The 23,839-nt window shown below is 67.1% G+C and overlaps 5 protein-coding genes across 8 annotated transcripts; 4 read left to right on the top strand and 1 right to left on the bottom strand.

Annotated features, from left to right (window-relative positions):
• Nucleotides 1-514: 514 nt before the first annotated feature.
• On the top strand, nt 515-3,763 carry CIAO3 (cytosolic iron-sulfur assembly component 3). Of its 2 annotated transcripts, none has more exons than XM_058680430.1 (11): nt 515-661; nt 757-852; nt 939-1,082; nt 1,345-1,477; nt 1,599-1,694; nt 1,807-1,925; nt 2,210-2,339; nt 2,732-2,804; nt 2,912-3,049; nt 3,124-3,281; nt 3,369-3,763. In XM_058680430.1, exons 1-11 carry the CDS (start codon nt 596-598, stop codon nt 3,605-3,607), a joined length of 1,392 nt encoding a protein of 463 aa, XP_058536413.1. In that variant the 5' UTR covers nt 515-595; the 3' UTR covers nt 3,608-3,763. The 2 variants fall into 2 exon arrangements, with proteins under 2 accessions (XP_058536413.1, XP_004596656.2); XM_004596599.2 differs by having other exon boundaries at nt 1,575-1,694.
• Nucleotides 3,764-4,737: 974 nt separating this feature from the next.
• Nucleotides 4,738-7,338, top strand: CCDC78 (coiled-coil domain containing 78). Its single transcript, XM_036498274.2, has 11 exons — nt 4,738-4,810; nt 4,934-5,038; nt 5,110-5,196; nt 5,277-5,402; nt 5,633-5,700; nt 5,791-5,869; nt 5,954-6,079; nt 6,170-6,360; nt 6,825-6,891; nt 6,965-7,065; nt 7,158-7,338. Exons 1-11 carry the CDS (start codon nt 4,763-4,765, stop codon nt 7,240-7,242), a joined length of 1,083 nt encoding a protein of 360 aa, XP_036354167.2. The 5' UTR covers nt 4,738-4,762; the 3' UTR covers nt 7,243-7,338.
• An 8-nt stretch (nt 7,339-7,346) lies between these two features.
• On the bottom strand, nt 7,347-8,483 carry ANTKMT (adenine nucleotide translocase lysine methyltransferase). Of its 3 annotated transcripts, none has more exons than XM_004596795.2 (5): nt 8,297-8,483; nt 8,124-8,228; nt 7,809-7,949; nt 7,681-7,731; nt 7,347-7,588 (listed from the first exon to the last, which is right to left on the bottom strand). In XM_004596795.2, the coding sequence occupies exons 1-5, from the start codon at nt 8,456-8,458 to the stop codon at nt 7,367-7,369; spliced, it is 681 nt and encodes a 226-aa protein (XP_004596852.2). In that variant the 5' UTR covers nt 8,459-8,483; the 3' UTR covers nt 7,347-7,366. The 3 variants fall into 3 exon arrangements, with proteins under 3 accessions (XP_004596852.2, XP_058536441.1, XP_058536440.1); XM_058680458.1 differs by having other exon boundaries at nt 7,394-7,588; nt 7,677-7,731; XM_058680457.1 differs by lacking the exon at nt 7,681-7,731 and having other exon boundaries at nt 7,394-7,588; nt 7,732-7,949.
• Nucleotides 8,484-13,034: 4,551 nt separating this feature from the next.
• On the top strand, nt 13,035-19,937 carry FBXL16 (F-box and leucine rich repeat protein 16). The gene is made up of 6 exons (XM_058680431.1): nt 13,035-13,311; nt 16,563-17,186; nt 17,520-18,028; nt 18,173-18,257; nt 18,449-18,512; nt 18,594-19,937. The coding sequence occupies exons 2-6, from the start codon at nt 16,578-16,580 to the stop codon at nt 18,740-18,742; spliced, it is 1,416 nt and encodes a 471-aa protein (XP_058536414.1). The 5' UTR covers nt 13,035-13,311; nt 16,563-16,577; the 3' UTR covers nt 18,743-19,937.
• Nucleotides 19,938-20,566: 629 nt separating this feature from the next.
• WDR24 (WD repeat domain 24) lies at nt 20,567-23,760 on the top strand. The gene is made up of 9 exons (XM_004596597.3): nt 20,567-21,166; nt 21,262-21,439; nt 21,550-22,222; nt 22,305-22,423; nt 22,507-22,628; nt 22,709-22,813; nt 22,890-23,227; nt 23,311-23,495; nt 23,573-23,760. The coding sequence occupies exons 1-9, from the start codon at nt 20,686-20,688 to the stop codon at nt 23,739-23,741; spliced, it is 2,370 nt and encodes a 789-aa protein (XP_004596654.2). The 5' UTR covers nt 20,567-20,685; the 3' UTR covers nt 23,742-23,760.
• Nucleotides 23,761-23,839: the final 79 nt, after the last annotated feature.

The following is a 23,839-nucleotide window of genomic DNA, read 5'->3' as shown; positions in this document are numbered from 1 at the left end:
GTGCCCAGCACCCCGCACCCAGTACCCAGTGCCCAGCACCCTGCACCCAGGACCCAGGGCCCTGCACCCAGCACCCTGCATCCAGCGCCCAGTGCCCTGCATCCAGGGCCCAGCACCCAGCCCTCAGCGCATTGCACCCTGTACCCTGCACCCAGTACCCTGCACCCAGTGCCCTGCACCCAGCACTCAGCGCCCTGCACCCTGCACCCAGTACCCTGCACCCAGTTCCCTGCACCCTGCACCCAGCGCCCTGCACCCAGCGACCAGTACCCTGCACCCAGTACCCTGCACCCAGTGCCCTGCACCCTGCACCCAGCGCCCTGCACCCAGCGACCAGTACCCAGCACTTGCCCCCACCCTGCTCTTCACTGCCACAATTCTTACTTCCATAGAAACCGACGCCCAGCAAGGGCCACTCCGTGCTGCAGAGGGCGCCCTTCCGGTCCGCTCCGCGCAGGCGCGGGAGTCTGCGCTCGCGGCGGCCAGCAGAGGGAGCACGCGGCGAGGGCGCTTTCCGGCAGCGTGGCGGAAACATCCTCGCCCTTTCGCGCCCTTTCACGACTCCTGCGCGCCGCGCGGCGGCAGTGTGGCCGCCATGGCGTCGCCCTTCAGCGGGGTCTTGCAGCTGACGGATCTGGATGACTTCATCGGGCCGTCCCAGGTAGGCCTGGCGGGCGGGCGGCGGGAGCCACGGCCGGCCTCGACGCCCCCGCCGCGCTGGCCCCGGCGGCCCCCTTGAAGCTCCCTCCGCTGCAGGACTGCGTCAAGCCGGTGCAGGTGGATGCGAGGCCGGGGCGCGGCGCGGCCAAGCGCCTCATCCAGGACGACGGCAGCTACGTCCAGGTCCAGCAGGTGGGCCGGGGCCCGCGGTCAGCGGGAGGGAGGGAGGGCGGGCGGGCGGGCGCGGGCCTCCCCGGCACTGGCCGTGCTGCCTGCAGGACGGCGGGACGCGCCGGCTGGACAAGGCCCGGGTCTCCCTGGACGACTGCCTGGCCTGCAGCGGCTGCGTCACGTCCGCCGAGACGGTGCTCATCACCCAGCAGAGCCACGCGGAGCTGCGGAAGGTTCTGGAAGCCAACAGGGTGAGGAGGGGTTGGGGGTGCCCTTGAGAGGCCGCGTGACTCCGAGGGCCATGGCCTAGCATGCCCATCCACGGGGGTCGGCATTCCTCCCCGTCCCCCCGGGGCCAGCCGCTGCCCTCCACTGGGGTCAGCATCCCTCCCCGTCCCCCCGGGGTCAGCCGCTGCCCTCCACGGGGGTCGGCATCCCTCCCTGTCCCCCCGGGGTCAGCCGCACCCTCCACTGGGGTCAGCCGCTAGCGGCCCCTCTCTCCTGACCTGGCAGGTGGTGGAGCCTGCCCAGCACAGGCTTGTGGTGGTCTCCCTTTCACCCCAGTCGGCGGCATCCCTGGCTGTCCACTTCCGGCTGACGCTGGTGGACACTGCCCAGAAGCTGACGTCCTTCCTCAAGCAGATGGGTAGGCGGGGAGGGTCGCTGCGGAGGACCACTGCTGTGGACTTTGTCTTGGCTGCTGGTTCCGCTGTGCGGGTCTCTGACTGACCATGTCCCTGCAGGCGTGCACTCTGTATTTGACACAGCCTTCGCCAGGAACTTCAGCCTCCTGGAGAGCCAGCGGGAGTTTGTGCAGCGGTTCCGGCACCAGACACTGCCCGTGCTGGCCTCTGCCTGCCCAGGTGTGTGCTGGCTGCAGTGTGCCGTCGGCGGGGTTGGGGGGAGGTGTCCGTGGGCAGGGGCCGATGGGCAGGTGCGTCCTTGCCGGCCCCAGCAGCCACCGTGCCGACGCAGGCTGGATCTGCTACGCGGAGAAGACACACGGCAGCTTCCTGCTCCCCTACCTCAGCACGGTCCGCTCCCCGCAGCAGGTCATGGGCGCCCTGCTCAAGGACTTCTGGGCCCAGCAGCAGGTGACCGTGCAGGAGGGGCTGGTGGGGCTCCCCTGCCATCACAGGGCCTTGGCCACCCCCATGTGGGCTGGTGGGGCTCCCCCCGCCATCACAGGGCCCTGGCCACCCCCATGTGGGCTGGTGGGGCTCCCCCCTGCCGTCACAGGACCCTGGCCACCCCCATGTGGGCTGGTGGGGCTCCCCCCGCCATCACAGGGCCCTGGCCACCCCCATGTGGGCTGGTGGGGCTCCCCCCGCCATCACAGGGCCCTGGCCACCCCCACATGCGTGCGTGTGCCCCACAGCATGTGGCCCCCGACCGGATCTACCATGTCTCGGTGATGCCCTGCTATGACAAGAAGCTGGAAGCCTCACGGCCGGACTTCTTTGACCAGGAGCATCAAACCCGGGATGTAGACTGCGTGCTCACCACAGGTGCCGCCCAGGGCTCCCTCCCAGGCCAGGGTCAGAGTCAGGGATGCCTCAGGGCAGGCACACTCCCTCCCTGGGTCAGGGACGCTCCCTCCCTGGGTGCCAGCATCTGTTCTGGTTCCATGGTTTCCTGTTTCCAACTCTGCACATGGCCTTCCTGCGTCACCCTGCTTCCGCTCTTTTTAAGAGCATGTTTTTGTTTTATCGCTGCATTGTCCATTGTTTATTTGAAAGCCAGAGTGATACAGAGACGGGCCACCTGCTGTTTCACTGCCCACATGCCCACAGCAGCCAGGGCCGGGCCAGGCTTAGCGAGAGCTGCTACCAGCTGGGCCTGGGCTCACGCCATTCCTCCTCCCCCTGGATAGCTCAGGCCACTGCTGCATGTGTTGCAGGCGAAGTCCTCAGGCTGCTGGAGGAAGAGGGGGTCTCGCTGTCGGAGTTGGAGCCGGCTCCCTTGGACAGCCTGTGAGTCGGCCTAGGGCGCTCAGCCCAGCGTGTGTGGGGGCAGGGGGTGAGCAGCCACTTGTGTCCTGAGTGGTGGGGCACATTGAGCGCTGATCACCCTCACACAGGTCCGCGCACTGCTCAGCTGAGGAGCCCAGCAGGCATCGGGGTGGGGGCTCAGGCGGCTACCTGGAGCATGTCTTCCGGCATGCAGCCCGGGAGCTCTTTGGGGTTCAGGAGGCGGACGTCACCTACAGACCCCTCAGGTCAGTGGTGGTGTCCCTGGAGGGAGGCCCACCCTGGGGCTGGCATGGCCCCTGAGCCGTGCCATGTCCCCCAGGAACAAGGACTTCCAGGAGGTGACCCTGGAGAGGGAGGGCCAGGTGCTGCTGCGCTTTGCCTCAGCCTATGGCTTCCGCAACATCCAGAACCTGGTGCAGCGGCTCAGGCGGGGCCGCTGCCCTTACCACTACGTGGAGGTCATGGCCTGCCCCTCAGGTAGCCCACCTCTCAGGAGCTGGCAGGGCTTGGGGTGTCCATTGAGGCCACCCATGCCCCACGCCCTCATTCTCTGTCCCTGTGCAGGCTGCCTCAACGGTGGCGGGCAGCTCAAGGCCCCAGCTGGGCCTGGCCGGGAGCTGCTGCAGCAGGTGGAGAAGCTGTACAATGAAGTCAGAGTGCAGGCGCCCGAGGATGTGGCCGGTGTGCGGGCACTCTACGCCGAGTGGCTGCAGGGTGAGGACTCGGCCCGGGCCCGCCGCCTACTGCACACCCAGTACCATGCCGTGGAGAAGGCCAGCTCCGGCCTCAGCATCAGGTGGTAGGACTGGATGCCTGAGAAGGTCACCACAGCGACAGGGCCCCGTGTGGAGCAGGAGGCTGGGCTGGGGACAGCCCTTGGGTTCCACACCCTGCTGATGGGTCAGAGGCCAGACAAGGAGGCTGTTCTGGAAGCCTGTGTCCAGGCGGGCTCCAAGCAGGCCTCATCACCCGACTGGAGCATGCAGAGGCTGGCCGGCTGACAGGGATGCCTGAGCAGCACTGGGCCAGCGCATGCCCTGTCCTGGTTGGCTCCGGCCAGCTGTGCTTCTAATAAAGGTTTCCCCCACTCGTTTGCACACACAGCTGAACACAGTGTCTTCTGGAAAGCCCGTCAGCACTATGCCCACAGCTGGCCACAGCTGGCCACTCTGATCTCAGGGCCTACACAGACATCATGGTCTCAAAACCCACCCAAGGCTGAGCCCATCTGCTGGTGCTCAGGCGAGGCAGCCAGCAGACCCCCTGGCCAGGGTCTCGAGGATACACCTGCATGTCCCAGTCAGACGTGGAGCTGGCCCCACAGTGCTCACTGACCCGGCCAGCACCAACCCAGCGCTGCTATGCCAGGGGTACAGGCGCGCTGGCATCAAGGCCGCTATGGAACAGCCTTGGCCTCAGCCACCCAGATAGCTGCTTGCCCTCCAGGGACCCCAGCTGGAGCTCCTGGTCAACATGAGTGGCCTTGCCAGGTCTGAGGGCCTACTCAGTGCAGCCCCCTTGGTCCACAAGCTCACAAGTGCTCACCTGTCTGGGCCATGTGCCCTGCCTGCCCACTCATCCCCATGGGTCTGTCATGCACAGCCCCTGTGGGAGCATGGGGGGCCACATCCCATCCTCCCACTAGCCCCTCTCTAGGAAACTCATTCCCCCAACATGCTTATTGAGCCCACAGGGTTGTGCAGATTTATGAATAGGACCCCTTAGTACTCAGGCTGGAGCGTTTTGGCTACTAGGTCCAGCTGCCCACCCTTGGACACAGCAGTGCAGCCAGGTGCACACAAATGAGCAGACGTGGGGCTGCAGGAAGCTCAGCCCAGTAGCCTCTGCCCTCTCCCAGGCCAGCACCTCCCACAGGAGGACACCTGGCCTAGGGGCGGGGCCCGTGGCCTTGACAATGTTGTCTGGCGTCCTGACAACCGCTGTGAGGCCATCGGGGAATGGAGCTGGGTGGGAGCGCACAGCCTGGGCCAGGGGCCACAGAGACTGTGAGTGTGCCTCTGTGGTCAGGGATGGTCCTCCCTGCTCCCCACAGGCTGCGACTATGGCCAGGGAGGGTAGACAGCTGGAGCAGGGACCAACCTTGGGGGGTGGGGATCATGCCTCTCCAGGTTGCAACAGGAGCTGAGGGAGTGCCAGGAGTGCCCGGGGATGGCCTAGTGTGGGCCAGCAGCCTCCTGTCAAACCGACAGTTGGGTGAGGAACAGTGGCTGCAGGTGGGTATGGGGCCCCGGGGGAGGGCAGTAGTGCCCCTCAGGCAGGCCGCTCACTCTGCCCCCACACACAGATCTCCCAGGAGCTGGCTGACCTGGAGGTTGCAACCCACAGCCTGCGTGAGCAACACGAGGCTGAAGTCTTCCAGCTGAGGAGTGAGGTGGGTGGTCCCTGTGCCATGGGAGCCTACTGCATTGCACCTGGGGGATGTGTCCCTCTGCCGCGGCCATGTTCCTGCAGGTCCTTCGGCTGGAGGGTCGGGTGCTAGAGTTGGAGCTGTATGGAAACCGCGCCAGCCAGGGCTGTGCAGCCCCAGTCACAGCCGGCCTGCCAACAGCCCAGGGGCCTGGACCCGCTGACCCCCAGGTGCAGGTCACCCTGAGCACAGGCCTGGCGGGAGGGGGTAAAGGGGCACCAGCATGCCATAGGTCTGCGACCTGTTCCCCAACTACTCTGCCATGCAGATGCTGCCCCAGCAGGAAAAGCCAGGGAATGGGGTGAGCCTCCTGGCTGGGGAGGGGGTTCCTGGCCGTCCCTCTCTATGCACCCCACACAGAGCAGTGCAGGGGTCTTGATGGGCCCCATGCACCTCACAGCTGCAGGGAGATGCCAACCAGGCACTGGAATGCCACCAAATACAGCAGCAGGCGCTAGAGGCCCGTGTGTAAGTGGTCATCTCCCCTGGGACCAAGAGGGCCCAGCAGGGTTCCCACAGCACCCGGGGCCTGGCTCAGTTCCACACCTGTGCCCACAGGGCAGCCCTGGACCAAGAGCTACAGCATGTCCGGGAAGAAGCTAGGACGGCCAGGCAGCAGCTGGCTACACAAACTATGGTGAGCCCCCGACCCATACACACACTGGCTTCAAGACCCAGCAGGCGGGGCCTCAGAACCCTGCCAGCACCACCTGCTTTCCAGGCGCTGTCTGCCTCCCAGGGTCAGCTACACCAGGCAGAAGCCGAGAATTCATGGCTGCAGCTCCAGCTCAAGAGGCTGAGCCAGCAGTACGCAGTCCGGCTGCAGCGCCATATCCAGGAGGCCATGGTGAGGGAGCAGGCGGCTGGGCAGGAGCCCTCTCCCCAGTGGGCTCGGCCCAACCAGACGCTGCCCTGTCCAGTCCTGTTTCCTCCACAGGAACATGCCACTGGGGCTGGTGGCTCAGAGCCTACCACCGCTGCCCTGCGTGGGTTCCTGGAGGACACCCTGCAGGACATCCGGGCAGCCCACCGCAGCCGAGAGCAACAGCTGGCCCGGGCCGCCCATGCCTACCACAAGCGTCTAGCAGATCTGAGCCGCCGGCATGAGGAACTGCTGGCCACCCGAAGGTGGGCCTCACCACCATCAGCACCCAACAGAGATGACCCTGAACTAGAGTTTGGGGAGCAGCCCTGGGCGCTGTCTCCTCTGTGGCATTCCTGGTATTCCCCAAGGCTGACTAGGGCAAGTGGACCTGCTGGGTGGAGCTGACCATGAGTGGGAGGGCCAAGGAGCCCCCATGGCACCTGCAGAACCTCAGGATGGAAGCCTGGTGACCCGGGTCCCCTAGTCCCCAACTGCAAGGTGGGCAGCGTCATGGTGGGGGACTGTTCCTATGGATGGGGTCCTGGGCAAGCTAGCCCAGTGGCAATGCCCTGGGTGTCTAGCAGCCCCTCTGGGGCCCAAGCTGCCCTTGCCTGCCACACCCAGATGGCTTCAGGGCCTGGCAGAACCCTCTTCCCCCCTTGACCAACCACACCAGGCGGCTCCTGGGCTGCCAGCAGGCCTTTCAGGATCACGCAACCTCCTACAGTGGTACAGATGCCGCAGCCTGGGCCCAGATCTGGAGGAAACTCCAGGCCACCTCAGGTGGCAGTCAGGTAGTGGATGTACAGTGGGGGGGCGGGAGGCCCACCACACCGTATTCTGGCTCACGGCTCCTGCCCCCACCAGGCAGAACTGGAGCGCGAGCGGGCGCAGCTGCTGGCCCGGGCCACAGTGGCCGAGGGACAACTTACCCAGCTGCAGGAGTACGTGGACCAACACCTGGGCAGGTGGGATTGGGGAGCAGGGGGAGGCAGGCCGGAGGGGGGGGTGGGCAGCCAGGCAGGTGACCCTGTCCCCTGGTTCCCCCAACCCCCGGCAGGTACAAACAAGAAATCCTGAGGCTGCGGAAGCTTGTGAGTGACCCCTGCAAGGTGGGGTCCCACACCTCGGCCAAGCTTCAGTGATCTGGGACTCCCAGCCACTAGCCTGCTGCCCCTCCTCCCACAACGCACCTCCAGGGAACCGCCCCCTAGCAGTTCTAAAGAAATAAGTTGAACAGAGCCCCGTGTCTTTATTCCACCCAGATGGTCAGGCGGGCTGAGACCCAGGGGCAGGGCCTGCTGTGGGGATGGCCAGGATGGGCTCCCTCGTGCGCCCACTGCCAGCAGCGGGGATGTCGTAGGCCCACACTCGGTCAAGCCCTTCACCCACGACGGTCACCGGTTGCCAGGTGGGAAGGGGGAAGCGTCCGGACACCACCCGGGCCCCAGCAGGCAGCTCGGCCTCCAGCTTGTTTTCCAGCAGTGCCAGCTGTGAGGGAAGGGGCGCGCCTGGGTGGGTGCGTGTAGGGACAGCAGGTTCCCCCTTCCCGCGCAGACCCCGGGGCAGAGCCGCCAACCTACTACACTCGGGGCCAGGAACACGGACACGTTGCGGCAATCCCTCAGGCTCACCTGTGGAGGAGCAGTGTGCGTGGGGCGGCCCCAGGGGCGCGGGGGAGGCAGGGGAGGCCCAGTCCACGCGCGCTTACCTTCCAGAGGTCCTGGCTCTGGTAGCACACGGCGCCTGCACAGCCTGCTCTCCACGCGTGGAACCGCGCCAGCGCCAGCAGCCACGGGTTCAGTTCGTAACCCACGGCCGGGCGCAGGCCGCAGCGGTGCGCCGCCAGCACCTGTGGGCCCGGGGAGGTCGGTGAGCCCAGGGACGCAGCCCCCAGCACTCGCGGGCCCGGGGAACGGGGAGGTCGGTGAGCCCGGGGACGCAGCCCTCCGACCCGCGGGCCCGGGGAGCGGGGAGGTCGGTAAGCCCGGGGATGCAGCCCCCCGACCCGCACGCCCCGCCTTACGATGCGGCCGTCGCCCGAGCCCAGGTCCACCGTCTTGCCCGGACGGCCCCGCAGCAGCGCCAGCACGTGCTCCACCTGGCGCGCGCTCGCGCCCGCGAACGGAACCTGCAGGAGGCGCGCTCAGTGCCCGGCTGGACCGCGGCCCGCCCGCCCGGCCACCGTCCCGGGCGCACCTGCAGGCGCAGCGGCACGCGGCGGAAGCCGGGCTGCAGCAGCAGCGCCCACGCGGCGTAGGCCACCAGGCCCGAGCCGGCCGCCGCCTGCAGCAGACCCAGCGGCCCCGGCCGGCGCTCCCACAGCTCCGCCAGCATCTCGTCCGGCTCGTCCGGCTCCATGGCCGCGGGACGCTGCGGAAGCGGGCCTGGCGGCGCCGGAAGGAACCTATGGGCCGGTCCGTCGCCGCTTCCAGCCGGACTGCCCGGAGCGTGCGCCGCTGCGTTCCGGTGGGGGCCGGTGCCCGTGAACGGGGCGATAGGAGGGGTCGGGGGTCGCCAGGGGCCCCCCGGAAACCAGGGCCTGGCGCGGCTCTGCCTCCGTCCCGCGTGGGTGACCCGCACAGCGGTCTGGCCGACGCACACAGCCGCCCTCGCGTGCATCCCCGGAGCGCAGCGGTTCGCACGGCCTCAGCTGCCGGCGCCGAGCGGGGGCTGCAGGGGCGCGAGGTTCCAGTTCTCCCCGCTCGCCGCCCTCCCTGCGGCTCCAGCCGGACGGCCACCCCGCGCCCCTGTAGGGCGCCCAGCCCTGCTGCCCTCTGCGGCGTTAGGCCTAGGGCAGGCGAACACGGAGGCAGCCCCGGCAGAAGCTGGCAGGATTGGGGCGCAGCTCGGCCCTGCTGGGGTGTCTCCCGAGCGCTCGCGGGGTCCACCAGGCTTGCTGCTGGGTTGCCTGCGCACTAGCGGCCTGGAGTTGCCTCCAGGAAGCAGCTGGCCCCAAGCCCCCCGCTCCCTAGCTGGCCCTTCACACACTGGCACAGCCTGGGCACCAGGTCTGGAGGAATGCTGGTGGCTCCCAGCCTGTTTCTCACCCAGGGTCCAGGGTTTAGCTCTGCCCCCTAGGAGTTGGGGGTGACAACCAGGGCACCCCAGCACAGCAGGAGCCACCGGGCTGTCTGCTGGCCCAGGAGGGAGGCAAGTGAAAACGGGGCCTCAGTGGAACGCGCTCAGAGCGCCATTGCAGTCACGGTCAGAACAGACCCCATCTGGAGGCCCCACACCTCGGCCCGCACACCTGCCATTCTTCATCTGGCTGGCCAGGTGGGGTGCCTGCAGGTAGGGTGTTCACCCAGGCTGGGGAGGCTGGAGGCCCAGGGCACGGACACCACAATGGGCGCACCCCTGTAATCCGTATTCTCAACTACGTCCCTTCCCAGAGGCAAAGGTCCAGAAGCGATCTGCCCTTAGTCCAGGGCCAGAGCGCGGGGGAGTAGGTGGGCTGCCCACTGAGCCACCCCAAAGAGGCTCCAGTGCAGGAAGCAGAACTGCAAGGCGGTGCACTTCTTCCAGCAGGGGCAGCAGCACCCGGCCGCTCTGACTCGTGGGTATCCCTGCCGATGGGGTCCTGGAGACCCGGAGGGGGTGACCACACTGCTGGTGGGCACGCGGAGGTGCGGCCCAGGCACCACCTGCCCCACGCAGGGCATGCAGCCTGGAGGAGCTGGAGTGGCTACGGCCAGCAGGCACCTTGCGAGGGGGCTGGTCGTGGACACCTGCCAGGCCTCCCAGCCCCTGCCAGGAGCAGGAGCTGCGCCCACCTCAGGCTCTGGGAGCCACAAGCTGCAGGGAGACGCCCAAGGCGAGGTCAGTCTCCCAACTTCCAGAGAGCAGCGGGAACACGAGGCAGCATCTCCATGGAAACCAGGAGGCACCCAGGACTTGTTGGCAGTGCCAGCCTAGGAAAGGGAGGTCACAAGGCAGCCAGAGCTCTGATTCTGTCCCAACCCCTTCCCACTTCTGCCCCACCCACGCTCACTCTTTGCCTGGCTTTGCTGTTCCCTGTCCCCTACTCCCCCACCATCACAGCGCATCCCTTGCCATCCACACCTAGGCGTGGGCCTGCAGAGGCAGCTCCAGGGCGTGTGATGTGCCATGACTGTGCCACGGAGGCAGCGTGGGGTGGTTTGCAAGACGAGGCCCTGCCGCTCGCCCAAGCCCCAATGTACTTGGCATCACTGGCCCTAGACCCATCCCAACCAGCCCCACTGTCCCCAGACAGGGAGCCCAGAACCACGTCCGGCCTCCCGCTATGGGTGCAGATGCCAGCTAGTTGCCTGGAGAATCCGCGAAGGTGTTGATGGCTCAGGGAGCCGCTCTGCTTAGTTCATCTCAGCCAAGTCACAACGCGGCCAAGGGACTCAAGTCAGACCTTGGGTTAGCTGGACAGTGGCGTCCCCACACCCCCAGCAGCTGCCTGTTCAATTTTGGCCAAGAGGACACGTGGGGTCCCCAAGCAGCCCCTGAGGGCTGGGACGCCGGTTTTTGTCTCATGGGGTGCTGGGAGTGGAGCAAGCAAGAAGCCTTTCAGATCTAAAGGCATTGCCCCTCTGGCCGCTGAGGGGGCAGGTGCTGCGAGGTGGACCAGCGGCCAGCGGGGGAGGCATGCCTCTGGGGTGAAGGATGGAACCAGGAACGCCTGTGAGTGAGGCAGGGACAGGAGGCTGGTGAGCCCCTCCAGTGTCCACCCCACCCCATGTCCTGCAGCCAGAAGAGGGCTGGCCCTGACGGGTTGGCGCTTCCCGGGGTGGTGCCAGGTGCTGGACGCATCAGGGGCACTTGCCCAGGGAGGGTCACCAAAGGACCCAGGCCTGCAGTCTCAGGCTTTCCCAGACCAGCTGCACAGCCCACAGCACTCGAGATGGCCCGGCGCGCCTAGGGGCGTGGCAGTGTCCGGCCCCGCCCCCACCTCACCACCCTTAAGGAGCTAAAAATAACTGCAGGCTCTCTTGCCAGGGCCTGCAAACCATCCCATTGCTAGGAGACAGCAGTTGCTGCGAGACCGTCGTTGCTAGGAGATGCGTGTTGCCATGGTGACAGCTGGGCCTGAGTCATCCTCAGCCAGGCCTGGGTTGGTCCCTGGGGCTCTCCAGTAGTTCAGGTGCCCAGCAGCAGTCAGCTGCCCCTCAGCCTTGGTCTGGGGCATGGGGTGGGGACGAGGGGCCAGGAGGAGCTGGAGCTGGGCTCTGGGGCTCGACCCCACACTGTGAGTCCACTCTCAGGATGGACAGCACAGGGACATTCTCCCATGAATCTCATCAGGACCCAGAGCACACCCCCGTCCCCGGGGCTTCAAGCACCACAGGGGTGACCTGGTGACCAAGCCAGACCATGGCACCCTTCTGCCCTCCCACAAGGTCCTAAGGCAGCAGCTTTCAGTCCCATTACCCGAGAGCCGCACCCCTGCACCCCTGAATGGGGGGCATGCCAGCCTCAGGAGTCAGACCAAAGGTACCCCAGGTGAGGGGTGCCCAGTGAGGGGTGTTCTAGGTGAGGATATCCTACATGAGGGAGGCCCCAGTAAGGGGTGCCCTAATTGAGGAGTCCCCAGATGAGGGGTATCCTAAGTGTGGGGTGCCCCAGCTATAAGGGTGCTTCTCTGTACACAGGGGTACTGGTCTGCTGGTGTGTACGCAGGGGTGCTGATGTGGACACGGAGGGTGTCTGGTGTGCACAAACACACGGGGTGCTGGTGTGCACACGGGGGTGCTGTACACAAACACGTGGGGTGCTGGTGTGTACATGGGGGTGCTGGTGTGCACACGGGGGTGCTGGTGTGCACAAACACACGTGGGGTGCTGGTGTGTACATGGGGGTGCTGGGGTGCACAAACACACGTGGGGTGCTGGTGTGTACATGGGGGTGCTGGTGTGTACATGGGGGTGCTGGTTTGTACATGGGGTTCTGGTGTGTACACGGGGGTGCTGGTGTGGACACAGGATGCTGGTGTGCACATGGGGTGCTGGTGTGCACACGGGGGTGCTGGTGTGGACATGGGGGTGCTGGTGTGCACACGGGGGTGCTGGTGTGGACACAGGGGTGCTGGTGTGCACACGTGGGGAGCCTTACTGCAAAAGTGTGGTCCTTTCCCACACCCAGAGGTGACACCAGCGCCTTCTCAGCCCTTCTCCTAAAGTCTTTTCCAGGTTGGCCCAATCCCCTTTGATGGTCAGGCAGAGCAGTACCGGGAGTCTAGACCCTGGGATTACGTCAAGAATGCATCCACTCTCATACCCTGTACATGCTGAACCCAGCCAGCATGCAGCCAGGCATCCCTGTCCCCCAGACCCCGGACTCCTGACAGCCAACACCAGCTGTTTGGCAAGGTTCCTGGGGCGCTCTTTGTCCGGGTCTGAGGCCTGCTCTGCCCTGCACTCCTGGCCTCTCAGGACTCCTCCCTTCAGTCCCCACCCCCCAGTCTGGCTGCCACTGGCTGGCCTGCGAGGCACTGGAAATGGGAGTGGCCAGCCAGGCTTGTGCTAGGACATTTGCGCGCCCTGTGGTAAACCGGCCTCACCCGGGACCAGTCTTGCCCTCCTGACCCTTCTCTAAGCAAAGACATGGCAGGTGCACGCCGCGCGAGGCCAGGATGGAGGGGCCCGGAGGTGGGGGGTGCGACTCTCTCGCCTTCCTGCAGGCCGGCACGGACAGGGCCGCCCGCACGCCCCCCGGGGGCTTGCGTTCAGCCAGCGGCCGCCAGCCCAGAGCTCGGAGCTGCCCTCTCGCCCTCGAGCTCGCGAGCCCTGAGCGCCGCGCGGGGCGGGCCCCGCATCCTCGGGCCCCGCCGGGCTCGCAGGCCCGGATTGGCTCCCGCGCCGGGCGGGCGGGGCGGGGGGCGCGCGCAGCGCCGCCGGCGGCCGCGGAGGAGCGCAGGGAGGAGGGCGGAGGAGGAGCGCCGGGAGGAGGGCGCGGGGAGGGAGGAGGCGCCCCGGCTCCCGGCACAGCGGCCTTATTTATCTGGGCTCAGCCTCGGCCTCCCCGGTGGGAGGCTCGGGGAGGCCGATCCTCCCCCACCGGGAGTCCCTCTCCGGGCGCCGCCGCGGGGGCCCGGCCCGGCCTGGGCGCGCGGGGCGCGGCCGGGCCCTGCCGGCCAGTCCGGCCCCTCGGCCGCCTCCGCGCTCGCCGGCACCCTGCAGGGCTCCCCATGACGCGAGGCCGCCCGGCGGACAGCGTGGCATGAGCCAGAAGCCCGGGCCGAGGTAGGGCGGGTGCGGGGGGCGGGTGCAGGCTGCGGGCGGGGAGGGACCGGACTGACCGCGCGGCCGCCACAATGAGGAGGGGGCGGATGGAGGGCGGGGGACCGCGCCGCCGCCCGGGCTCGGCTTACGTCACGGCAGCCCCTTTCCCGATCGGGACCAACTGAGGCCGCGGTTCAGCGCTACCTGACCCGCCGTGTCCCCGAGTACCGGGCCGGCCTGGCCAGGGCCAGGGCTCCCAGCTCTGCACAGCAGCTCCCTGGCACGGCCAAAATGCGAAGTGTTCCATGCAGTTCAATTGGGGGTGGAGGGAAGGACCAGAGCACCTTGGGGCAGCGCACCACCCCACCACAGCTCTGGAGCGACTGGGGCCCCCAGGAGGGCATGGGCCCCCTGGCACCTACTGGGATGCTGGATGGGTGGGGAGTGGGTGGGCAGAGGCCCCCCGGGGAGCAGGTGACAGTGAGAGCTCACTTCCATGCCCTCCTCCATAATCACAGCACCTGGTTCCACTGCCAAGGGTGAACATGGGGCTGTCCGGACTCACCTCTTGGCTGAGGGGCCCCGGCTGGGGCTGGGAGCTTGAGGCAAGCTGGACCAGGCCTGGCCATAGCTACCAGTCTAGCTGTGGACACACGCCTGCAGGGGGAGCCCCAGGACCTGACTGTCCCCCCACACACGTGAGGAGCACAGGCTACTGCCTGGGTACTTGCAGGCGCCTGTGTCCCACTGAGGACACCTTCCCTGGGTGACCCCCATCCTGCACCGTGCTGGCACCCAGAGGAGGTTGTGGGTCAGGCAGGAGGCATAGCGCCTTCCCCCCAGGACCCAGGAGGAGCAGTGGCAGGGGCTAGTGCTGTCCACATGCAGTGTGTGGCAGCAGCAGAGGGGGGGCTGTGAGCTCCCAGGGCTCGGGCTTTGGAGAGCCCCTCACTCTGCAGAGACGAGCCCCAGAGTTCAGTGTCCACCTTTGGGGTGCCTGGTGCTCTCAGAACAGCAGCTGGGGGAGCCCTCTCCAGCTAGGGCAGGAAGCAGGCATTGCTCTGCCACGTGCTGGTGCCTGAGTCACCAGCTGCCCTGGCAGTCCCCAGGAGGCATGGGAAAGGGCATGGCCTGCAGGCCACTCCCCGTGCCAGGCTAGTTGGTGAGAGGTGAGCGGGCAGGAGCCTGGCCGGGCACAGCTAGGAAAGCATGGTGCCTGTCCCAGAAGTGCGCCTGATTGCTGTGAGATGGCCTGGGGCGTAGGGGGCTCCATCTTGCTCCCTGGGGCCAGCGAAAAGCTGGCCATCAGGCAGTGAGTGTGTGCAGGGCCCATGCCCAGGACAGGGCTGGTGTCCTGGGAGCAGGCCGGTCACACAGCAGTGTCAGATGGCTGGCAGGTCCCCAGTTGGGTCTCTTCCCAGAGGCACTCCTGCCCAAAGGGCCCCTGCCCTCAGGCCAGCTGAGCCCCCACTGGGTGGGGCAGAGGAAGGGTGCACTCCCCAGCCTGACCCCAGCAAGCTTGTCACCTGCCCTACTCCGAGGCCCCGGGGTGGGGGGAGCTGTGGGCGCATGCAAATGAGCACCCTGTGGGGGCACGCAGGGAGGCCCGCAGGTGTCCACGTGTCTCCCCCCCCCCCCGTGCCGGGCGCTCCACGTGCGGCACCCAAATCGGCACCGCACCGCCTCCTCCGCCGCCTCCACCGGATCCCAGCCGAGCCGAGCGGGCGGCCTCTCCTCTCCCCCTGCTCCGCCGCTGGGTTTCTCCCCGCTGTGCCGGGCGCGCCGGGCGCCCGCCCCGGCACCTCCCACCGGACCCCACCCGGCCGCTGTCCGCGCTGAAGCCCGCCCCGAGCGCGCGGCCGCTGTCCATGGTGCTGCGCCGCGGCGCTCCGGCAGCCCCCGCAGCTGCGCGCGCTCCCGGGAGTCCCAGGTGCTGATCTGAGCGCCCGGTGACAGCGGAGCTGAGCAAAGACTTCCCCAGGGGGCACTCCGGGACTCCCACTCTTCGGCTGTGGGCAGCTGAGGGATGGGGCCTTCTCTCCAGAGCTCCTTGGCCCACCACCCACGGTACTGGCAATTATTTCTGGAAGCAGGGGAGCTAGCACAGAGCCTGGGGCAGCACGGGAGTGGGGGGTGGAGGTGGCTGGAGGACAGGAGCAGAGTGGGAAGTACAGGTGACCCTCTGGCCCAGGACAGTGGACACAAGGCTGTGGACCAGGGAGCTGACCACATGACTGGGAAAGGGATGAAAGGTGATAGGGGTGGGGTTGAAGCAGGGCCACACTGTCTAGGGGCTGGGGGTTGAGGGGTGGCTCTTGTCCCCCAGCCCCTGAGGTGGGGCCGGGTCAAGAGGATCTGTCTCCATCCTCCCTGACTCAGGAGCCATGTGCTTCTCTCTGCCGAGGTGTACTTACCCTAGGCCTCAGGCAGGTGTGCGGCGGCCCTTAGAGAGCTGGAGCCCAGCTTGGCAGCAGAGGGACCTCTTCACCTCAGGGTGGAGGAAGGTGGGGATCCCCCGCAGGTCGGCTATGTCCTCAGGTGTGGCCAGGAAGCTCCCTGGTCGCCTGCCTGCTCTTCTCCCAGGCCTTGCCAGCAGCCAGGCTCTCCGCCTGTGTCCCGGGGCCCAGGGGCCTGCCCAAGGGGAGCAGGAGAGAAGGGAAACTTTGGGGCATGGCTCCACACTGCATTATGCAGTGCCGGTTTCATGGAGGCCTTCCCTAGCTGACCACCTGTGGTCAGTGCTCACAGGCCCTCACCTGCAGCTAGGCTATGGCCCAGACTTCAGCACTCTCCCGTGGGGCTGCCCTGGCCTTGGTGGCCACCCATATGATGGGCCCGCAGCGTTCCTACAGGGAGGAGAGAGTAGACTGTGTCTGGGACTCATAGAGCTAGCTCCACCACACTCAATTCACACACGCCTGTTCTCAGGAACTGGCCTGCCACTCCAGAAGAGCAGAGCCCGTCAGCTGGCACCTGTGGGAAGGGGCCGTCCTGCAGCTTCCCAGTCTCAGTCCACAGTCATGGACATCAGAGTACCCCCGATCCTGACACTCATGTGTGGAGCAGGACAAGATGGCTGAGGTGTGCACACACAGGATCTTAGTGCACACAGGATCTCAGTGCACACAGGATCTCAGTGCACACAGTGGTGCTTCCTGCAGCCAGCAGGTGGCTGCGAACCTTGGGAGGGCATGTTGGGTGGGGACCGTGTGGCTCCGCCTTCTCTGGAGGTGGGGACTCACGCCTCTTCGTCTCTCGGTCTCCCTCTGCAGAGAGGCGCGAGGAAAATGTCGAGCCCAGGCCTGGATGGAGAGCGCAAGCCCCCGTGCGTGCCGCGGAACGGCCTGGTGAAGCTGCCGGGCCAGTCCAACGGCCTGGGCACAGCCAGCATCACCAAGGGGACGCCCGCCGCCAAGAACCGCACCTGCCCGCCCCCGCCCCCGCCCCCGCCCAGCCTGGCTGCCCCCTTGCTGTCCCGGGTTGCTCTGGCTGGGGGTCCTTGTCCCCCAGCAGGTGCACCTGGACCCCCTGCCGAGCGGCCGCCGCTGGCCACAGACGAGAAGATCCTTAATGGCCTATTCTGGTACTTCTCGGCCTGTGAGAAATGCGTGTTGGCCCAGGTGTGCCGGGCCTGGCGACGAGTGTTGTACCAGCCCAAGTTCTGGGCGGGCCTCACGCCAGTGCTGCACGCCAAGGAGCTGTACAACGTGCTGCCTGGCGGCGAGAAGGAATTCGTCAACATGCAGGGCTTTGCTGCCCGCGGCTTCGAGGGCTTCTGCCTCGTCGGCGTCTCTGATCTCGACATCTGCGAATTCATCGACAACTACGCGCTCTCCAAGAAGGGGGTCACGGCCATGAGCCTGAAGCGCTCCACCATCACTGATGCTGGCCTTGAGGTGCAGCCCAGGGGCTGGTCGGGACAGGGTGTGTGTGTGTGGGCGTCAGCCACCCTGAGGGGAGCAGGAGTGACGAGGCCCTTGGGGGGCCTTGGTACAAAGTGCAAAGTGATGCAGTACCTCAGCTCTGCGGCAGCCGAAGCTGGGAAGGGAGCACAATGGGGGCGGGCTGTGGGTGTGGAGGATGCTGGGGGATAAGGGGTCAAGGGGCTCGCCCTGGCCCTGGGGTCCCTCTCCCTCCCCTAGCCCAGGCAGATGCAGCGGTGCCCTGAGGGGCGGGGGGGACATGCCTCTTACCTGCCTCGCCTGTGGCCGCACCCCCCACTCCCACAGGTCATGCTGGAGCAGATGCAGGGGGTGGTACGCCTCGAGCTGTCCGGCTGCAACGACTTCACCGAGGCAGGGCTGTGGTCCAGTCTGAGTGCACGCATCACCTCACTGAGCGTGAGCGACTGCATCAACGTGGCCGACGACGCCATCGCGGCCATATCACAGCTGCTGCCCAACCTGGCCGAACTGAGCCTGCAGGCCTACCACGTGACGGACACAGCACTGGCTTACTTCACAGCGCGCCAGGGTCACAGCACACACACACTACGCCTGCTCTCCTGCTGGGAGATCACAAACCACGGCGTGGTCAACGTGGTGCACAGCTTGCCCAATCTCACAGCACTCAGTCTGTCAGGCTGCTCCAAGGTCACGGACGACGGCGTGGAGCTCGTGGCCGAGAACCTGCGCAAGCTGCGCAGCCTCGACCTCTCCTGGTGCCCGCGTATCACCGACATGGCGCTGGAGTACGTGGCCTGCGACCTGCACCGCCTGGAGGAGCTGGTGCTGGACAGGTGCGCAGCTGGCTGCGGGAGAGGGACGGGGGCCGAAGGAGCCGCGAGGGGCACAGCGGTTCCAGCAGAAAAGGGGGGAGGCCTGAGCTGAGGGGCGGACCGAGGCAGTGTCAGGTGGGCAGGGCCCGTGTGCTGCACCCGCAGGTGCGTTCGCATCACAGACACCGGCCTCAGCTACCTGTCCACCATGTCGTCTCTCCGCAGTCTCTACCTGCGATGGTGCTGCCAGGTACGGGGGACCCGGGAGCAGGTGGGGAGGCGGGGGCGCCTCTGCACCCAGCGGCCTCCGACAGGCGCCTTTCAGGGCTCCCCAGGCACGCACCTGCCTGCCCGGAGAGGGGCTGGGAAACCTCACTTAGAACCCTGCGCCCCCACCCCGGTGCGAGTGGAAATCACGAACGCCCCTGCACCTCCGTCCAGGTGCAGGACTTCGGGCTGAAGCACCTGCTGGCCATGAGGAGCCTGCGGCTGCTGTCCCTGGCAGGTGAGCCCGGCTCCTGCGCGCGCCCGTCGCCCACCGTGGCCGCAGACGCGCGCACTGAGCCGCCACCCCCGCTCGCCGCAGGCTGCCCGCTGCTCACCGCCGCGGGGCTCTCCGGCCTGGCGCAGCTGCAGGAGCTGGAGGAACTGGAGCTGACCAACTGCCCCGGGGCCACGCCCGAGCTCTTCCAGTACTTCTCGCAGCACCTGCCCCGCTGCCTCGTCATCGAGTAGCGCGCGGGAACTCGCCACGCGCGCCCCACCGGGTCCCCCGAGCCCTGCCTCGCCTCGCCCCGGGCAGGGGCGGCGGGCAGGACCGCCCCACGCACGACGCTCGCTCGGGGACTTTGCATGCCCCTCGCGCCCGTACTGCACGCCCGCCCCGCCGCGCCCGTCCGCCTGCCCGCCCGAGGCGGCGCCCGGCGCCTTGAGCCGCCCTAACGCCTTCCCGCGCCACCACCGACACCCCCTGCCCCGCGTTGTCTCCGTGCCGTCCCCCACCCCGGGCAGGGCCCAGGGGGACTGAGGGGTGCTGGGCTCCTCCAGAACCCGGGGGGCCTGAAAGAGCCGCAAGGGCTTCCCGCATCTTCACTGCACTGCGCCTGGAGCCCTCTACCCCAGCCAAGGTGTGTGAGGGGGACAGGTCAGTGCCAGAGCCATGGTCTGCCGAAGATCCCCGTCCAGCTGCTCGCGCGCCCGGGCCACGACTGGGCAGCACGTGCCCCTGCATCCGCGGGGCCTTGCCGCCCTGCCTGGGGCTGCTCCACACCTCCAGGAGCCCTGGCCAGTCCCGCCTGGAGAGGGACAGCCAGCTGAGGGTCGCGTTGGAATCAGCACAGACTCAACCAGGGCCAGCTGCTGGGTGCCCTGGGCAGGTCTGACCAGCCATTCCCATCGTTCAGTGGCCACCCCAGCCTGCAATTCACCCCTCCCTCGCCTCTTGCACCCGTGCCTGCCCGAGCAGGCTCTGCTGTGTTCTGTTCCACCCCTGACCCCAATGTCCCGGGGCACAAGGACGCATCTCTGCCATTGCCAGGGAGGGGGCTGGGACCCCCTTCCATCCCAGCCGGGAACCCCAGGAGAGGCAGTGTGCGCACCCAGTCCTGGTGCAGCCCAGGGGCTGCCCTGACCCTGGCTTAGTGACCAGTTTCCAGAGAGGGAGAGTGAGAGAGCGAGCGAGAGTGAGATGCTGTTGCAGCCGATAGGCTCTGCAGCCCAAAGATGCCCCAGTGGGCCGAGGGTCCGGCCGGCAGGGGGGCGCCTGAAGCTGTGACGTTTCCACCGGCCGTCGGAGGAGGGCCTGGGGAGAGAACCAAACGAGCCCCATCATTTTCTTATTGTACATAAACGACCGCATTCTCCTGTATATGCCGAAGATATAACCTTATATTTGGTAAGTGTTTCTTGTGCTATTTTATCACGTGACCTGTTTATAAAATATATATATATTAAAAACGTTGTAAGAACACGGGTCTGGGACTGCTTTGAGGTCGTGGCACGGTGGCAGGGCCTGGACACGAGGGGCACCCCACGGGCCAGGGCTCGCGCCCGGGGGAAGGGGCGGCCTGCCCACTGCCCAGCGGAGTGGACCCTCCAGCACGTCTTCTTGGGGGGAGCCTTCAGACCCACACCGGGACGCGCCAGAATGAGCCCCCAGCATCCCGATCCTGAGAAGCGCGCGTCCGAGCCGAGCGGCGCCACGGCGCTCTCCTCCGGAACCTTTGTGCCATGGGCGAAGCACTCCGCCCCCGCTTCCGGCGAGGGGGGCGGGAACGACGGCCGGCTTCCGGCAGCGGTGCCTCTTAAAGGAAGCGCCGATCGCCGGCCCGGACCCTCGCCTGGCGGCTTACTCCTTGGGGGTCCCCGCTGTCCCCGCTGTCCCCGCGGCTCGGTCCTCGGTGTCCCGCTGTCCCCGCTGTCCCTACGGCTCGGTCCTCGGGGTCCCCGCTGTCCCCGCTGTCCCCGCGGCTCGGTCCTCGGGGGTCCCCGCGGCTCGGTCTTTGGTCCCCCCCACGTCTCTATCGCCTGCCTGAGCCCTTGTCTCCCTTGTACTTCTGCGGACTGGGGCCTGGCCCCCTGCTGGGGTTGGTTGACAGTTAAGCGAATGCCTGGCTGAGTGACATGGGGACCAACCTCTGTACCTGACTGCCCAGCTCCGGGGGCACCGGGGTGCGGCCATGGAGAAGATGTCCCGCGTGACCACGGCCCTGGGTGGCGGCATGCTGACGGGCCACACCATGCACTGCCACCTGGACGCGCCGGCCAACGCCATCAGCGTGTGCCGGGACGCAGCGCAGGTGGTGGTGGCTGGCCGCAGCATCTTCAAGATCTACGCCATTGAGGAGGAGGGCTTCGTGGAGAGGCTCAACCTTCGTGTGGGCCGTAAGCCCTCGCTCAACCTCAGCTGTGCTGACGTGGTCTGGCACCAAATGGATGAGAACCTGCTGGCCACGGCTGCCACCAACGGCGTGGTGGTCACGTGGAACCTGGGCCGGCCATCTCGCAACAAGCAGGACCAGCTGTTCACGGAGCACAAGCGTACAGTGAACAAGGTCTGCTTCCACCCCACAGAGGCCCACGTGCTGCTCAGCGGGTCCCAGGACGGCTTCATGAAGTGCTTTGACTTGCGCCGCAAAGACTCGGTCAGCACCTTCTCAGGTGAGCCCCCGCTTCCCTGACCTAGGGCGGCTCTGGGGGGGTTCTGGGGTGGGCGTGGTTGCGCTGACTGCTCCCCTGCCGGCTGCCCGCCCCAGGACAGTCCGAGAGCGTGCGCGACGTCCAGTTCAGCATTCGCGACTACTTCACCTTCGCATCCACCTTCGAGAACGGCAACGTGCAGCTGTGGGACATCCGGCGGCCAGACCGCTGCGAGAGGATGTTCACGGCCCACAACGGGCCCGTCTTCTGCTGTGACTGGCACCCTGAGGACAGGTGGGGCTGCGCATCGGGGCGGGAAGGGGGCTGTGCGGTGGGGACCTCCTCCCTGCCTCCCGAGTGGAGCCCCAGGGCCCATCACTGAGGGCCTGGCCGGGCTCCCACAGGGGCTGGCTGGCCACAGGTGGGCGGGACAAGATGGTGAAGGTGTGGGACATGAGCACGCCCCGGGCCAAGGAGACACACTGCGTGCAGACCATCGCCTCCGTGGCCCGCGTCAAGTGGAGGCCCGAGTTCCGCCACCACCTGGCCACCTGCTCCATGATGGTGGACCACAACATCTATGTGTGGGATGTGCGGCGCCCCTTTGTGCCAGCCGCCATGTTCGAGGAGCACCGTGACGTGACTACTGGCATCGCCTGGCGCCACCCACACGACCCGTGCTTCCTGCTGTCGGGCTCCAAGGACAGCACGTTGTGTCAGCACCTGTTCCGTGATGCCAGCCAACCTGTGGAGCGTGCCAACCCCGAGGGCCTCTGCTACGGTCTCTTTGGGGACCTGGCCTTTGCTGCCAAGGAGAGCCTGGTGACCACTGATGGGGGGCGTAGGCCCTATGCCGGTGACCGGCGCCCTCCTATCTTCTTTAAGCGCAAGCTGGATCCCACTGAGCCCTTCTCGGGCCTGGCCTCCAGTGCCCTCAGCGTCTTTGAGACAGAGCCCGCAGCCGGTGGCATGCACTGGTTCGTGGACACGGCCGAGCGCTATGCTCTGGCTGGGCGGCCGCTGGCCGAGCTCTGTGACCACAATGCCAAGGTGGCGCGGGAGCTAGGTCGCAACCAGGTGCGTCTGTGGGCCTGGGGTGTAGCCAGCTCCTCCCAGCCCTGAGGTTTCTCCGTCCTGTGAGTGTTGGTGCCGTCGCCAGGTGGCGCAGACGTGGACCATGCTGCGGGTCATCTACTGCAGCCCGGGGCCGGTATCTGCCGCTGGCGTCAACCACAGCGCGGGCAAGAGCAGCACCTGTGGCCTGTCGCTCCTGAACAGGTGGGTCCTGCAGCAGGGCTGGCAGGGTGCTGGGTGGGGCAGGGCTGCGGGGCCCCAGCACCCAGCCACCTCTGCACCCCTAGTTTCAACCTGAAAGACGTGGCCCCGGGGCTGGGCAGTGAGACACGACTGGACCGCAGCAAGGGAGATGCCCGGAGTGACACAGCCCTGCTTGACTCCTCAGCCACACTGCTCACCAATGAGGGTAGGCAGCGGGGAGGTGCCAGGGTGCTGCCCACCGGGGTCAGGGCCACCCCCCAACATCCTCCCACCCTCCCTCACCAGACAACGAGGAGACGGAGGGCAGCGACGTGCCAGCCGACTATCTGCTGGGTGATGCTGAGGGCGACGAGGAGGAGCTGTACTTGCTGGACGCCGAACATGCACACCGTGAGCCGGCAGGGCTGCAGCCGGGGGTGGGGCAGGGGTGAGGCAGGTCTGGGGCTCATGCATTGCCTCCCCGCAGCCGAGGACCCTGAGTACGTGCTGCCGCAGGAGGCCTTCCCGCTGCGCCACGAGATTGTGGACACGCCGCCGGGGCCAGAGCAGCTGCAGGACAAGGCTGAGTCCCCACATGTGAGCGGCAGCGAGGCGGACGCGGCCTCCCTGGCCCCTGCGGACACTTTCTCGCTGCTCTCTGTGTCCCACACGCTGTACGACAGCCGGCTGCCCCCCGACTTCTTTGGGGTGCTGGTGCGGGACATGCTGCACTTCTACGCGGAGGGGGGCGACGTGCAGATGGCCGTGTCCGTGCTCATTGTGCTGGGCGAGCGCGTGCGCAAAGACATCGACGAGCAGACACAGGTGCGGGGGCTAGGGCGCCCGGAGGGGGGTCTTCTGTGGCCGGCCCTGCCCGCGGCCTGCTGCAGCCCCTCCTCCGCCCCCAGGAGCACTGGTACACATCCTACGTGGACCTGCTGCAGCGCTTCCGGCTCTGGAACGTGTCCAACGAGGTGGTCAAGCTGAGCACCAGCCGGGCGATCAGCTGCCTCAACCAGGCCTCCACCACGCTGCACGTCAACTGCAGCCACTGCAAGCGACCCATGAGCAGTCGTGGCTGGGTCTGTGACAGGTGCGCGGGGTGAGGCCGCGGGGGTCGCGGGGCTCCGAGCCGGGGCCCGACCCCCACGAGCGCCTTCCCACCCGCAGGTGCCACCGCTGCGCCAGCACGTGCGCCGTCTGCCACCACGTGGTCAAGGGCCTGTTCGTGTGGTGCCAGGGCTGCAGCCATGGCGGCCATTTGCAGCACATCATGAAGTGGCTGGAGGGCAGCTCGCAGTGCCCGGCCGGCTGTGGCCACCTGTGCGAGTACTCCTGATAAATCCCTGAGACATCCACAAGTTGTCTGTGTCGCTGCTGTCGCCGGCAGGGAGGGGAGATGCGCTGGGGCGTCGCCATGGCAACCGGCTGCTTCCG

The sequence above is a fragment of the Ochotona princeps genome, chromosome 24 (assembly GCF_030435755.1).
Source record: "Ochotona princeps isolate mOchPri1 chromosome 24, mOchPri1.hap1, whole genome shotgun sequence".
Lineage (NCBI taxonomy): Eukaryota > Metazoa > Chordata > Mammalia > Lagomorpha > Ochotonidae > Ochotona > Ochotona princeps.
The sequence above is the reverse complement of the archived record's forward strand: the minus strand, read 5'-3'. Positions and strand labels throughout refer to the sequence as shown.